General features: G+C 40.2%; 1 protein-coding gene across 3 annotated transcripts in view; it reads right to left on the bottom strand.

The window, feature by feature from the left end:
• Positions 1-12,978: 12,978 nt before the first annotated feature.
• BICC1 (BicC family RNA binding protein 1) overlaps positions 12,979-16,980 on the bottom strand; it is a 108,022-nt gene continuing 104,020 nt past the window's right edge. For all 3 annotated transcript variants that reach the window (XM_051619000.1, XM_051619001.1, XM_051619002.1), the window contains one exon: positions 12,979-15,946. In XM_051619000.1, coding sequence (XP_051474960.1) covers positions 15,816-15,946 — 131 coding nt within the window. In that variant the 3' untranslated portion in view covers positions 12,979-15,815. The remainder of the gene's footprint in view (positions 15,947-16,980) is intronic.

Below are 16,980 nucleotides of genomic sequence, written 5' to 3'. Positions count from 1 at the left end.
ATCTAGATCAAATGCTTTGCAAAGCTGTAACTATCTCCAATTCAAGTGTGGAACAGCACGAGTACTGCAGTCTGAGCATCAGTCCTAGTTACAGAAGTCCCAGCCTATTAGAAACTATTCAGGATGACATATACTAAAAGTGTGACTGCAGTTTTAGCTAGATGGGATATAATGGTGAAAGGGGAACAGGCCCTTGCATGACCCAAACAATTTGGGGTCAAATTATTTGGAAACAACATGCTTTATGATGTGTAGAACAATTCACTTCGGCTTTGTCTTTACTTAGGTACTGAACTAACCCAGCCCCTACTGTGCACTGGGAGGAGCAGAGTATTTTTCTTGGAACAGACTGAGAAATGGTGCAGGTTTTCTCAGATTCTGGAAACTCAAAATTTCTGCAGAGTCCAGCACAGCCCCACTAATAAACAGAGGTGCATGTTTTTGTCAGCCACCTGATAGGTGCTACCCTTTCCCTCTCATATCAGCCCTCTCTCCCTGTGCTTTCCTTTGGGACTGGGGGGACACAGATGTGCACAGATGCAGCACAGGGGCACAGCTGTCCTCCACAGATGGATTGGCCCTCCAAGCACAACACATCTGCACACTTTGCCATGCTGTCAGAAAGCAATACCAAGTAATGAATGCTACACCTGATGCCTTGCAATGGAAAAATGAATTTAAAAAAATAATAATAAAAAAATCAATAGTCTAACAGACCCTGGCCAGTCCTGGTTTGCTGAAAGATAGAGTTGGAGAAGAGAGCTCAGGCACAGGGGAGCCACAGTGCAAAATTAGCATTTTTGCAACAAACAAGAGCAGGCTGGCTGTGTGGAGCCAGTGAGGAGCCTTGCTCTGAGAGAGGTAAAACATTCACAGATCTCAGCACCCACCACCAGGGAAGCTATCAGAGACCAGCACTGCTGAGGATAGGCATGACAGAATATTTTACTAAGGCAGGAACAGCCCTGCCAAGCTTATGGGAACACACTCGAGATCCTGCACCTCTCAGCTAGATGCAATAATGTCTGCTTTAGTGACAGGACTTTAGAGAAGTACCTAACACAAATATTTATATATAAAAGTACCTAATAAAACAAAGCATTAGAGCTTAATTTTAATTTGGACTGTATTTTGGCTCCCCAACAGGAGCCTACACATGCCAGAACTAGTTTCATCTGTGAGGAAAGGTTAACACCCAAACAACTAACATTTTTCCCATGGTGGTATTTTCCATTTGTTTCTTAATGGTGGAAATAACTATAGTGACTTTATAGTGATTTTTCTTCTAGAGCATAGGATCAAGAGATCACGTGCTGTCCTTCCTCAGAGGCAACATCATACTTTTGTCTGGAAAGGCAAGTGGCCCCCGGCAGCTGAACAGAACCAGATGGGCAGTAGCTCAGACCCTGGAGGCTCCTCTCTTGCCTGGCCAGCAAACCAACACCAGAAAACAGAGTTTCTCTTTACAACCCTAATTTAAAGATGGGGTAAAGATTTGCCCATCCTGTGGCGACAGAGCACAGCTCTGCTGACGGCAGCATTCAACATCTTCTGGAGGAGCTGCTGTATTTTCTCCTGTGTACAAAGTCATCTGTTTATTTTGAAACAGTGACAAAGTTCTGCTGCTCTCCAGACAACACTGTTGCCGTGTAAGTACAAAACATCCCCCCTTCCTATGCCTCTGTCTGGCCAGCCCTCCCTGCATCTGCCTGCCTGCGTGCAACGGGTGGGAGGAGAGCGATTTCCTTTTGCTAAATTGTCCCTCTAAAAGCCTGACCTCAGTTTTTTCTGGACAAGCCTAAAATTGCATACCTCTTCCAGCCACATGCGTTTGCCCTTTTCCGAGCTGCGGCTTCATTTTCTGGTTTGTGAGCATAACCCCAGAGAGGAATGTGTTACCTGAGCCACCCCAACTGCTTAACATCAACCAGCTTTTTGGGCTGGCGAGATCTTCTCTGGACATTCCCCCGGTGTGCCCAGAAAGGACCATTATGAAGGTGAACGTCAATACAATTATATGCTAAGTTAATATTTTCTCCTCATGTTCCTAAAATCACTCCACGTACCAGAAAAAATACCAACCAAACAAAACAACCCAAACAACAAAAAACCCACCCTTTTACAAGAGACAACGTTGCCAATGGTCAATTTGTGGGTCTTTTACCAAGACAGAGATCAGTGTCCAAGAGAAAGCAGGCCAGCAGAGCTGCCAAGCTCTGTAAGAAACTGCAAATGAGGAAACAAGATCACTGCTACATTTTTCAAATGTCACAGAGCTGAAAAACAGACTATTTAAATCATTTAGAGAAGGTAAAGTGATGGAGGTTTCTATCTGAGCAAGGCCAACCTGAAAAACACTCCTTAAGATTCAGGATGTACTGTTTGCAGTCTCTTAGATATTGTATCACAGGACACACATAGCTCTATCCTTTATCACATTATTTACATTTATTTAAATGTTAAAATTGAACCGAAGCTCAAGCAAAAAATACTCAGCAGTTGTACACACTTGTTGGACAGTGGGATGGGACAAACTGAGCCCCCCTAGAGCAAAACACAGGAGGTGGACCAGAGCCACACAGAGGCTGTGTATCGGGCCACATGGGGCAACAGCACACCCCCAAAGCATGTGGGATTTACATACATCACTTACCACTCCCCAGATCACCTTCACGGGAAGGGGACAGCATTACTGTTACCCAAACTCTAGGCAGTAAATGGCAAAACACTTCACATGCATATCAATGGAGTTATTTTTCATAGCAAATGTTCACTTATTTCATCATAGCAAAAAAGTGATGTCAAGTTTTTTTAGCAACAGGTTGGCTTTCATGTGCCAGGGTCCTTAAAACTGTCAAGCGTGGACTATTCAAGGTGCTGGATTTATGTTCAGATCTTCTCTACATGGTTGGCCTGTGTTCATCCCAAAGCTCTGCCCTCAGGGAAGCAACCCCACCACTGCTGCCAGGCTCTTTTTAGGAAGTCTCTCCACACTGTGCAAGGATTTTTGTCCTCAGAGGAGAATTGGTCTGTCACAGGAGGGATTTTTTGCTCCACACCTGCAGGCTCATAGCAGTGTTTAGCAAAATGCTGGGCAGCTTTTCCTTCGCCCAAAAATCACCATAACAAACACCTGTGTACCCCTTAGAAGACGGCCCTCTACTTCCCCTTCATCATCCCCTCCCCACAATGGTCTCACAGAGACTGTTTCAAACGCAATTTCCACATTATTTGCTTCTCCTAGCTGCACACAGGTCCCGGGGATGCTGCTCTCTCAAAGGTGTGCAGCCTTGGAGAAATCACAAGGCAGTGGGGCTGGACTTGAGCTGCCTTCCCCAGCACGGCACAGCCCATCCTCCTCTCGGCAATGGCAACAGAAGAGAGAAACTCAACACCAAGAAATACTGAACCCCAGCCAAAACCAAAAGCCAAGAAAGCAGGCAGCCAGCAGGGTCACGTAAGCCTGTGATATGTGACAGTAACTGCAAGCACCTCGCAACCAAAGAACGGCCTCCAAAATGTTAATTTCCCTGCAGTTGATTAACTGTCCAGCATCCAGACTCACATTACCTCTGAGACTGAGCAAGTGTGGGAGGGAAACTGGCAGCAATCACAGGGAGCGAGTGCCAGCGTATGACCATGAAGTGCTCTCACACCACATTTGGGATTATTGGATCCCTCAGGGAGGTGTCAATACCCCCTCTTCCACTGCCACATCCCCTCCTTCCCCCTCGTTTTTTTGCTTCTTTTTTAGTGGATTGGGATTAGGACGAGAGGAAGCTAGTGCCTGTTTGTTTTTCTATCAGACCCTCCTGTTCTGATTGTTTCAAGCAGGCTGACAGATCCAGACTTACCACCTACCCCCTAAACATTTATGCGAGATGCTCTTGGGAGCCTCCTGGCTGCAAACACCTCTTTTTAACAGAAGTGATGCCTCTTCAAAGCTGTCTTGGCATGCATTTTGACACAGAAGAGGCCCCTCTCAGACAACAGCTTTTTTATTTTGTTATTATTCATTTGACTCTGCAAACAGGAAGGGGCCTGAGCTGTCCCCATCTCCCAGAGCATGTGGCTGCCACACACAAACGTCAGCCCGTTTCCAACGGCCAGCATGGAGCAACAGGAATGGTCTTGTTCCCGTAAGTCAACAAACAATGTTTAGAGAGGTCTGTGCTGTGGGAGGATTTCCTAATGCAATACAAGTCATCAGACTTAAAACACATGCTTGCTCTGGTGAGATTAATAAAGCAACAAGGCTGTGTCGGAAAACAGATACAGGAAAACAAGAACTTTCTCCTGATGACTTCATCCCACAGGGGTCAACTGCAAATCAAGGGCAGTGTTGGTTGGGAAGGGGAAGCTCTGGAGATTTCTTGGAGAACTTGAAAGGAAACTTGTAGAGTTTAATAAACAACTTTTTTTTTTTTCCCCCTCAAAAAACAACAAACAAACAAAACCCAACCCAAAAAAAAAACCCTCCACCAGAAAAAGAGGAATATTTTCCCAGCATTGTACCACAAGAGCATCACTGATGGGGATGAGTGTTGCAACCTATATAACCAAAAAATAAGCCTGGCCTGAGCCTCTGAAGAGCTAGTTTCATCCCTTTTTGACTTTGTGGACAACATAGGAACAAGTGGACACTCTTGCCTCCCCCTGTACTACATTAATTCATGTATTTTACTCAGGCAATATTGGGGTAGATCAAGAAATGAAGCTAACACTTTGAAACATAGAAAAAAACAAACCAAAAACCCCAACATACTCCAACCACAAAACCCAAAAAACCCAAGAAGTCACAAGTTTTAAAAAATTAGGTTAGTGTTATGGCAGCAATGGAAATTTGCTTCTACTTGCAAAGTGGGCAGAGGGGGATGGAAACCCCAGAAAGGGTCATCTTGCCCCAGGCAGGCACCTGGGCTGTTTGCTCCTCACACACACAGAAAAACAACAACAACAACAACAAAAACCAAACCAACAAAAAGACATTTAGAAAATTGAATGGTGGACCTTCTTTCTAGGCTCTCAACATAACTATCAAAATGAATGCTGATCTTGTTGTGTGGAAGCTTCTGAATAATCTGCTGAAGCCCAAGAGGAAATCTCAGGGAATATTCATAGCTCTTGGCAGCACAGCCCTGGATTAAATAGACCCTGACCTACCCCTGCACAGCTGTTCCCAGGTATGCCATTGTCTGCTTCAAACAAGCAGGGCTTTACAAAGCTGATTTTTAATACATACAGCTGAAGTACTTGTGCAGTACACTGCAGTTAAGAAAGTTTTACCTCTTCTCTTTCCATTTCTGCAGGAGCACAAATACATTTCTCATTTATGGCCAGGAAAATCTTCCTCTCTGTAACTCCAGGACCTCTAAAGATGAACCATCAGCTAATCTTCCTGCTTAAAATAAGACAAAATGTAGTATGTTGTAGAAGCCTGCATTAAAATCCCAGGCACAGGTGTTTACTATGGTTTAAACAGACAAAAAAAAAAAAAAGGAAGAAAACCCCCACACACACTTATCTTAACTCCTGCAATCAGCTTTTACCAAAACATTAGTCTACCTTAAGCTTTTGTGCAAGCAACAGGAGATGCACCTAATCTCCCATTTCCAGTACTACATTTGATTCAATACTGAGCTCTGAAAAGAGCAGGGATAAATACACTGCAAACACCATGACCACCACCAACTCCCTGTGACTTCTTGAAAAACAGCTTTCCAAAAGCTAAAGTTATTTAGAATACTGTACAACATTCACAGAAATAAAACATTAGTCATTGGTTCCCTAACCTCATCTCAAGTCTTCTACCTGCCGCCCTGAAATTACATAAATCATATGCACAAATGAAAAAAATGAAGTTGAAGTTACTGCAATTCCACAAACTTTATAAAAATAATTTAGTATTTAAATGTCTAAACTACAAAATAATTTCATTTATTTACTTGTTTTTGGTTAAAAAGAAAGAGGGTAATAGCAAAAATACATCAGTGTTCTTGACTACAGAAATCAGACGGTGGAAGAAAGTTTAATAAGCACCAGGTAATTTTCCATGGACTTCACTAGTTATAAGGCATGTAAGCATTTGATGCTTTTGTGTAATCTTGTAAAAGTATATTTTAAATTCTTTAGTATGAGTATTTATATTGACCTACTGAAGTTCATCATTTTGGCCAGAATGATGTTGTTCTGTAAGGCTATTACTGGGGAGTTTCCAGACTCTTATGAAATACAGCTGCTTCACAATTCTTGATGAGTCCAGACGGTGCCTCTGGGCACTTCAAAGCTCAGTGGCAGATTTTAAAATACAATTCACAGGTCACTGTCCTCAGACAAAGCTTGAGCTAACAAGTGTAGTGTGCTAACAACACAGCAAGTTCAATTTTAACCTACAGTAACTTCACAGGCAAGGGAAGAAAAATCTTCCACTTTAATGATTAATCAATGACACTCACTGAAAGGTTTATTCTTACTGTTTCTCACCTAAATTTCAGCTGCAAGTGTCCTTGTGCCTCTGACACCAGAACCCCTCTAGCCTCCCATATACCAGTCTAACAGCACAGTGGATGTGCACTACTCATTCACAATAGCCAGAGACAGCAAACTTCTCTACAACTGCAATATGAGATTCATGTCTGTTCTACAGGCCAGCCCCATAGCTACCTGAGGAAACACTTATTTCCACAAGGTGATAGCAAAGGCTGAGAAGCAGAGAAGAAAATACTGTAAATAGTGATTATTCAGCAATACAATCAAGCAACAACTCTTTAAAAACTCTCAATTTTAAAACTAACTTATTAGTAAGTCTTGATTTGTGCTTCTTAGTTGTTAAGGGTGTTATAGAACGGTTGGGGTTGGAAAGGACCTTCAAAAGTCATCTAACCCAACCCCACTGCAACAAGCAGGAGCATCTTCAACTAGATCAGGATATCCTTTTAAAGCCCATAAAAGTAATCACCTACTCAGCACAAGTGAAGATTTTTACATACTAATCTGAGTAGTAGAACTGCAGTTTCAAGTATCAGTTCTACAGAGATTGCATAAAAAGAGATTGTAAAGTTTTATCTTTTTAGATGGGTTCAGTGAAAGTAGGCTGCAGGAAAATACAATGGGGTAGATAAAGAACAAGGTAAAATACAAACTAGACTAGAAGCTTTCATAAAATTCATTTTCTACCAGCTCTGAAAAATCGGAGTTGTAGCAGAAGAAAGCTGGACTCGTTTTCTAGCACAATTACACATTATTTTAAACACTTCTGATAATAAATGCAGATGACAGCACTTATCTGAATGATGCGCTCAGATGATAAAGTTTGATTTGTCCCAGAAACAAAAGAAAGATTTTGAAGTTTCTAAATGTCCACAGAGGTTAACAAAAACCACTGAAATGCCCTTCTCTTTACATGTGCACAGGCACACACAGGTCGACAGAAAGCCACAATTCTAATATCTTGCCTTGGAAAAAGTTATAAAAGGTCAAAAGTAAGGAAACCCTCAAAACACCATTAGGAGTTTTGCTGCATTTTTGCGGTGCCTTTGGCATCCCCATTCTTAGCATTTGTTACTCTTCCCTCAGCCCTGGCTGCCACAGCACCTTGGCTCTGCCAGCAAAGCCTTTCGAAGCACGACATGCTATAAAAGTAACATCCTCCCCACTTGCCAATCTCTCCATCTGCTGCCACAGCAGGGGTGTTGGGAAAGCTTTGCTTAGATGTCACACTGCCTGTTGCTAGATATTTTTGCCATCTGCTATTGCCTTTACTACCATGCCTCACAAAAACATCAGTGACTCTAAATGGAAAACAGTTCCTTTATCAGATGTTTAAAAGTGTTGTTAATTCAAATAATCATTGCTTTTTGATTGCTCTTGTATTCACACAAACAAAACCAATCAGCACAGATTAAGAAATAGACACAAGGTCAGAGATGTATGGATATTAAATAACTAAATACATTAAACAATCTACCCCAAACATACTCCTTACAAAAACATTTTTTGAAGGGTGATTTGGATTACTTTCAACCTGTGCAAGTATCACGATTCTCTCCCAAAGCCAAGACAACTTCATCACACAACTTATCATAGTAAAATACAATTTAAACCCCCACAGAATCACACTGTCTTTACCCATGTAGCACCCAGAGCAGGAGACCAAGCAGGCAGCAACAGAGCAGACCCTCTGCAGAGTGCTACTATTTAATATAAATATTTACATCCACACCTGACAAAGCAAGCCCTGCATGAGGCTACATATGTAATTCAAAACACATCTGATGAAAAAGCAGCATTTTAGAACAAGGAAAAACAAACATGCAGAGACCAAAACATCCTCTACAATCCTTCTGTGGTCCAAACACAGTCACTGATACTCAGCAATATAGACAAAAATTAAAGGCTTTTAAGATGATCCATGGGCAATATATTGGCTAGAGGAACAGCAGCCCCAGGCCCCTGCTATGAAGCACCCCATCACACATGTAACAGCAAAGAGAGCAAACATGCTGCCTAGACCCAGCTGTGCCAGGGGCAACTTTGCAACTGATTTATTTCTTCTACAGGATTTTAAGAGAGGAACTTACCTTTGTAGGTGCTCCTGCTCTCTGCTCGCCAGGCCTAGCTCTCCTCCTTTCAGGGTAACTCTGGCAGAAGCTTCTAGCAATAAAAACATCTACTGCTCGCAACTCCAAAATTCAATGCTGAGAGCTTCATCCTGCTGTGACCTGACCTTTGCCTGGCGAAGGAAAGATCTGGAGGCAGCTCATCACCAGCAATGGGCCCCAGCTGGGCCTGAGGTGTCTCACCATCAGTCCTTCCTGGTGCACCCCAAAACTACTCCCAGATGGCAGCTGGGACCTCCTTGCTTTTGTGTGCTAAACCAGCATAACAGGCCTTGGCTCCGGGGCCTGCAGGCGCTGAGGGAAGAGGGAGAGGCAGCTGCAGGCACAGCCTGGGGTTGAAGGCCACACCATGATCAGTGTTTTCCAGACCCAACTGGCCAGGGCTGATTCCAAACCTGCTCGGGGGAGAGGGAGCTTCGTAGGGCCCAGGAGGGATCTGGAGCAGCACCATGTCCCGCTGCCCTGGGGTGCTGAGGGGTGTCTGTAAGGAGAGGCAGGGCTGGTTCTGGCAGCCCCGCTGAGCCCCTCAGGGGCAAGAGGCAGGAAAACGGCGCCGTGAGCAGGGAGAGGCAGAGGAGCAAGGAGCAGAGCAAGGAGGCCAAGGCAGAGAAAAGGGGAGGTGGGGTAGGATTAATTTGTCTTTATTTCTCACCATCCAAACCCATTTTCTCAATACATTCATTTTCCCCAAGTTTAGTCTGTTTCACCTGTGATAGGGATACCCCTGTTCTAATCTCTCCTTATTTTCTTAATTTCCTTATTATCTCTTATTTTCTACCCTGCTCTGCTGAGGTGGAAGAGTGACATCTGGCCACAGCTGATCCACCACAGGGGCTCAGGGTACATCAGCAAACTGAACATTCACAGTATTTTCTGTTCTTTCAAGACCAGTTGCAGGAACTCTTCCCAAAGTCAAACATAGACACTTCCACCCATGGTTTTCCTAATAGCTGTTCATGTTAATCTTTGACCATCTGACTTCTTACTTTCTTTATAATAAATATATCACATTATACCTTGCAAATAAGAACAGTGATTCTGGAGTTTTATATATACACAGAGATTCTGAAATGTCCATAAGATTCACTTCAAATAGACCAAGGGTACAAAGCCCCTCTAATATTAAATTTCTATTACAGGCTTGAAAAGTGAAAGCATTTTCATACAGTGTTTTATTTAATGCCCATTTTATCCCAGAGAGTATAATCACAAAAAGCTGATCATCATCAAAAGGACAGATGCTCCTTTCTATGAACATACAAAAAAAAAAAAAAAAAGAAACCAAAAGAGAAAATTAATATTTACTTCTTCATCATGAACAACTGCCCATTTGAAGAAACTTTGCCCTCATCTAAACTGGCCTTGTAATCACAATGTATGGTTTATGTTGTACTTGGGCTTACAAATGTCATTCCTCACACTGGCCAATAATGAATGACCATCTGTACCTTCACTGCCATCGTTTTTAAGTCCAACACAAAAAGCAAACGCAAGTCTGCCTGAAAATGTAAAATGCTTCAAAACTTCCCAATAGTGTTTGTTTGAAACTTGACTGCTCACAAGAAGAGAGTAGGTATGAGAGCCAAGTATAGTATAGGAGAGCCAAGATGTAGGAAAGGTGAGCAGACACCACCAGGAGCCAAGAGAGGCAGAAGTTCCAGAAATGTTATTTCCAGTCTCCAGGCTATGACTTAAATCTCTTAAAAAAAAAAAAAAAAAAAAAAAATTAAAAAAATCCTCCAAAGCTTTCATCTGCACTAGCAGTTTTGGATACTCTACACATGAATCACTCCTAGCAAAAGAAGTGAACTCTGTGCTTGTGCAAGAAAAAAACAACTCATGAAACTGCATGTAAAATTTAAAAACTAGCCCTTTCTAGCATTTGGAGACAAAAGTAAAATGGAAAGAAAGCACTGAGTCAAGAGTCACACATCTGCAATCATTTTCAGTGAAGAGGGAGGTATGAAGAGGGAGGAGTCTTCCTACATGACTGATGCCTCCAGCATTCACGCTTGCTGGCTATTATCACCATTTGGTGCAAGGAGAAACACCGCTGGGACAAAGATAATTTTAATACAGCTGCACAAAAACATCTATTGGCCGACAGGGATTAGTTAGCTAGCTGTCTCCCATCCAGTTTCCAAGCAAGATTGAAATCTATCAGCCATTTAGCCTCACTTACCATGTTAGCTTTGTTTGCATGGGTTTTTAGATGCCAGACTACATAAAAAATCTTTCATTACCTAAAGGATCAGCATCTTTAGTCCTGAACTGTCACTGCTAAGCACCCAGTGCTGCTTTTGAGCTATTTCAGAGTAGGGATCTTTATGCTACCATGCAATAGCAACTTCACATTGAGGTGAGCTTAAGTCTGAAAATAGAGGCTAACTCTTAAAGAAGCCAAAAACTGTTCTGCTGCATGGTGGAAAGATGCCTGCTGGAGGAAATGCTGTGGATGTTTTGTTGTATCTTAACTTTGTTTTGTTGGGTGTTTTTGTTTGGTTTTGGTTTTGTTTTGTTTTTTTCTTTTTTTTTTGCTTTAAAACGGATTCATTCTTGGATCCCACCCTCCTCTTTCCTTAGTACATTCATGTCACATACAGCAAGATTTACTGAGCATTGAAGGTCTCTTATGTTATCTTTCCTCACTAAATCCTACATCTTTTCCACTTCTCTTTCATATGGTCCATATACATCAGGAGACTACATTTTCTGTGGATGGTTTTATTTTTGGCAACCATAACCTAGTGCCATGTGTTCTTCAGGGTTCTTCACATCTCCTGTTCTTCATAGATGACTACATAGGAGTATTAGTGTAGCAAAAAAGTGTAACAAATCAGTATCAAGTTACCGTCCTAGGTTTATTACATTAGTGGCAACATTATTTCTTAAAACATTCATCAGCCACTGTTAGAAGGGATAATTTTTTCCTTCAGTATATGATCAGTTCTTTTTTTGCGTATTACACTTTACTTTTTCCAGCTGTTAGGTTCCATGAAGTTGCAACACTTTTTTGGCACAAACTAGGTAACTTCCCTCACAATATATTCATCTTCAGATTTTCATTAAACATCTAGAATTGTTCTGCATTTCTCAGTAAATATTGTCCATGTCTTACTCCTTACATCAGTAGAGAAACTTGACACTAGATGATACTTTGACTAGCTCATAATCTTCTGTATCTTCATAATCAGGTATCTTGATTTCCCAACATAATTTTGTATCTACTATGATTCAGTTAAATGTCAAAAGAAATTCATAGAATACTTCTTGCAATTATAGCTCAAGATATTCTAAAGTGTACTGGAAAAAACAAATCGATGTCTCACTGTTAACCTTTACATAGCTTGGAGACTCCATTTCTTAGCAGACATCTTCGGAATGGAAATCACCAGTTTTCCCCTTCTGTTAGCAGGGAGAGGTGATGAGCATCTGGACAGTGAAATCTTTGTTCAGGGAGTAATCCTGTTCATGCTGTGCCAGCTGCTGGGAACACCACTCGCTCTGCAGCGAGCAGCCACCTAGCTCTGATGCTCCATCACCATTCCTTCTCTTTCCCACACCATCTTTACCATTCTGCTGACTGAATCCACATGGTGGTCCATTAGAGGAAATAAGTGGTCCTGTGCCATTTCTATGTAGTTTAAGCCAATGCCTTGTGAGTTGGTGCTCAGCACCACACCCTTCAGTTGGCCTCAACAGAAGGTCTGTTGATCTGTCTCCTTCCTAGACTTGTACCTACATCTGCAGTTCTCAGTAGGTATTCACAGATATAAAAATAACTCACAGATTTTTAAAAGGTCAGTGAAGAATGCTGTAATTAAAATGGAGACCTGTGGGTATAAAACAGTTAACACTGAAAACACATTAGACTGGAATAATGAAATGTCTGAGTGAAGTAAGTAATATTAAACTTGTATAACTGCATGTCAAGCAAACAGACAAGACTAATTTAACATGACGTGTAGAGTATCTCAGTGGGAAAGCTATGCCTCTCGCTAGATTCTGGCTGGTTGAGTGGACAGCATCCCCAGTTAAACAAATCCCTATTGTTTTTTCTCTTCTAAACTGGAAGTGATAGTATAATGACCAACATGAAAGACTACATACAACTCTCCTTCGAACCACACCAGAATAGCCATTAAAATGGGAAGGTCTAAGAGTGAATAACACTCATGTAAACCAAACCTTTAAAAACTACTATGAATTGAACCTGAGATAATTTAACTCCTTTCATATGCATTTTTAAGGAGAGTTGTCTCAAAAAGCATTCCCATTTAAAAGCCAGACACATCATACATGACATAAAAAGAACAGTAAAAGAAGCGGAGCATTAGCATGTGAAAGAAACATGTTGCAATTGTGTCAAATACTGCTTTTTATATTTTATTAACAAGCAAGCATCCCCAGAATTGGGTCTATATAAAAATAGTTCATTAACCAATCAGAATACAAGAGAGATATATAAATTTATTTTATGCAACGTTGATTAGTTTTGAAAATTCCCATGTTTTAATTCCATCTTTTATTTAAAAAAAAAATCACTAAAAGGGCACAACCCACAAAAATACAATCTGTATCTGCTCTATATTTACAGATAACTGGTCACTATTAAGGCACAGATTTAAAACTAACATTTTTATGTAGCAAGTCAAATATTTGTGCATAATATAACACTAACAATACGGTACTCTGTACTGTCATATTCCCTTTGTGGAATCAAAATAAGTGAGAAATTTTTTTATTCCAGTGTGTTCTTTTTTTGTGTGTGAAGCCCTATTGAAAAATAATGTTGTTAATGGGAAATTCTTCACTTTGGTGTAGATGATAAACACTGCTCAGCAAAAGACCACATGAACTTAATACTGTAATAAAATCAGTCTCTGCAAATAGTACTGTCCAGATATATAGTATGTACTTATGAATGACTAAAAGTCTAAGAGTGTAAAGTTTTTTTGATGCTCTTAAGTTTAGGCAAAATTAGCAAGAAAGGGCTGCAGAAAATTCTGTACAAAGTGTTGCTGAATATTTATTTCATTAAAAATATTTTATAAAATTGACATGACTGAATACAATTTGATTTGCAAACACTGGTCTTGCAAATGCAAACATTTCAATGGCAGCTTATCTGTAAGCACATAAGTAGTCCGGGTGAATGGAACTCCCTACATGCTTAGAAGTAAGGACAAGTGTAAACAGATTTATAACTAGAAGTTGTGGCTTCCACGAGGGTTTCCATGAAGTTGCTCTTGCCTGTGTAACACACACACACACACCAGTAACTCCTAGATACGTGGATACTGACTTTTGGCATTTGATCACAGTGACTGTGATGTGAACAACTGTGTGTACAAGATGCAGTTTTAGCCATTCTGATCTCTAATACAGGTTCTAAAACCAGAGGAAGCTGCTACTTGATCTAGAGGGGAAGCCACCCAGCTATACACCATTAAGTAGATACAGCTGAAATTAGTACTGAGCAGTTATTTTTTTGCTAACCACAACAAGGCTTTCTGTTATTGCTTGATCATCTATGCCTTCAAGTAATAGTTTTTTTAAATTCCCTTTGTGTGTGCAAATTTCTCTCTACATCATTTTGTATTCTCACCTTAAAGAATTATCCATGGAAAGTGTCAAAACTATTTCTCACCCATTTTTGCAAAAAAAACCAACTACTGTAAATGTTATTCTAATGCCTTCTGTTAAGAGCACTTGACAGTGGTTTATGTCCATCTCAAAAGGCTTGTACGCTGAACATAAATAATACATTACAGTAGAGGTAATTCACAATATTTCTTATGGGAATGCTTTTCAACAAACTAACGCTTGGAAACTTCATATTGCATTGCAGAACGAGGCACTTTATGAATTCCTTCATTATATCAGAACCCTTTATAAACCCATAACAAGACATCAGTAAAGACAGAGAAATAATATTGCCAAATTATTTGTACTTTCACAGTATAAGAAGGCAATAGTTAGCTCTAGCCACTTCCAATACAGACTCTCTCTGTTGAACATAACTTGTTTCAGAAATAGTTCATCTCCAGAGTTTTAAACACTTCTGCAGCTGACAATTACAAATCTAGATTGAACAAAACAGATGCTATTGCACCTATTTTATGTAGGTCGCTCAATTGCTGCATGCATAGTCATGTAAGTAATATGCGTCATTTATTAAACGGCAACAGTGCTGTCTTGTCAAATTAGATTAGTTGTCTTTTTAATCAAACTGACAGCCCAGAGCTCTAGTTTGATGAATGCCTTTCATTCTCTACCATAAATCTGCAGTAGATCATTTTAATCTGTTATGTATCGTAGGTGCATAGAATCTAAAAATAGAAGTCTGATATAAATAAGTGTCCTTTAGTGGCAGGGTACTAAAAATAGCCCTTTGCTTTGAGAAAACCATTAAAAACAGTTTTAGCATAACAGGCAGCAGTTAAATACGATGACTGCAAAGGGTTAATATTGCAAGGTCCATTTTGGTCTTTCATTGCATCTATTACAATGAGTATTATTGCAAGCAGCATTAGACTGCTTCGTAGGAGCATAATAGGACTGGTCCACTACCAAGTGGCTTGATTTTGGAACAATCTCTTCAGATAGCTACCAGAGAGAGGGAAAAGTCTGCATAAGAACCAGCTTCTAGTACCATCATAGTGAGATGTGACTTGATGCAGGAACACCTGAAAAAAATTTGATTAGTGCCAATATAAAAATTGATATGGAAATGAAAGAAAGAAATAAATTTCCACAGGACAAGAAATCAGAACATGTAAAGTGCAGAAAGACCTCAATAATTATTTTAAGCAGTACCAGAAAATTCCATCTTGATAAAACCAAAATCTATGCTCTCTGGCATCCCAGCTCTTCATTCTTCCTTCATTCAACAAAGTAAAAATTCAGTGCATACATTATAGTTATAGGTAATAAAATACTAAACAAAGAACCCTATATTATTATTATTGCAAATTCTGTCCAACCTACACAAGTAAAACATAACCCACATTTGGTGTTCTGAAAGACAACAGACAAAATGTGTTTCTTCTGTTTTTTTGGCACAGGATCGTGCAGACAAAATGCTTTGGTCCTTGACACCCAAACTCCCAAAGTGCAGAGGGTGGTGTGCAGTGAAGGCTGTCCACAGGATTGCCATGTCCATCCCTAGAGCTGACTCTGAGCCACAGCTTGCTGCTACCAGCGACCGCTGACACTAGCAATGTCCGAGTGATACTGACGTGGCAGTCTTCCACTAGCCCCACCTTCCAGGAATGAGGCACGTATGTTTGATGGGTCAAAGAGCTTTCTTCGATTTTTATTCAGTTCTGTAAAGGTCACACACACACAAAATCTCTCATCAGAAATTCATGTTAATATTTTGATCTAAATCAAAAGCAAAACTTCTATTTCAGCAAACAAAATGTTTAGAGCAAACAGAAAGTGGCTGTGAGGCACTTGGTCAATTTAGCAGTTCAACAGGATAGTAAGATCGCCAAATTAAGGCTCACAGGGGCTGCCTGGGATACAGACCTCTACTTGGTGCAATTCTAGTTGGCACTGGTACAGCACGGAATAGGTAATATTCTGCAACATTGATTTACATCAAATTGACAAATGAAACACTTAAAAAAAGGTTCTGTTGTAACACTCAGAGGCTGCAGTCTTCCTGAGGGCACACCCTCACACAATGTATGGCTACAGCACCACGACGCAATGAAAACTGAGGTGACAGAAAAGCTTGAGAGCAACTTCACAATTTCTCAGTGCACAGTTCTTGATTTTAAGCACAATATTTTAACAGGGACTTTTAGAAAAAACAAATGCTCAACTCTCATTAAAATATGCAGCCTAAGCTTGTATTAACAAATGCCCATCCAAAATGCTTTTCCTTTCCCAACTTTTCTATTCTTGTAAACAACCTCCATGACATATAAAAATCACTGAAGTGTTACATAGATTTTCATGACTGCTATTGAACTAAGTACATTGCATTTTTACTCCTTTGTCACAATTTTAAATTAATAAAAAACATTCACTAATGGCATCAGAAGAAGAGAGAAAAATGAAGCATCTGAAAAAAACCTCTTCCTCTGATACAGATCCATTGTTTAGACAATGTAATATGAAATCTCATGCTATTTATTACAACTAGAAAAAAATCTAGTTAGACATTATATATTGCATTACACATTGTAAGAAATTGTATTTGGCCTTCATCTTTCTGCATGTAGGATACAAGATAACCTTTTAATTAAGGTGCATTGGAAAAATTCCAAAGAAGAGTAACATGTTTCTCTTTAAATATATACATTTTGCAGAAACAACTGGCCTCGCAAAAAAAACAACAAACAAACAACAA

The sequence above is a fragment of the Apus apus genome, chromosome 4, assembly GCF_020740795.1.
Source record: "Apus apus isolate bApuApu2 chromosome 4, bApuApu2.pri.cur, whole genome shotgun sequence".
Lineage (NCBI taxonomy): Eukaryota > Metazoa > Chordata > Aves > Apodiformes > Apodidae > Apus > Apus apus.
This window is presented reverse-complemented; position numbering and strand designations above follow the sequence as displayed.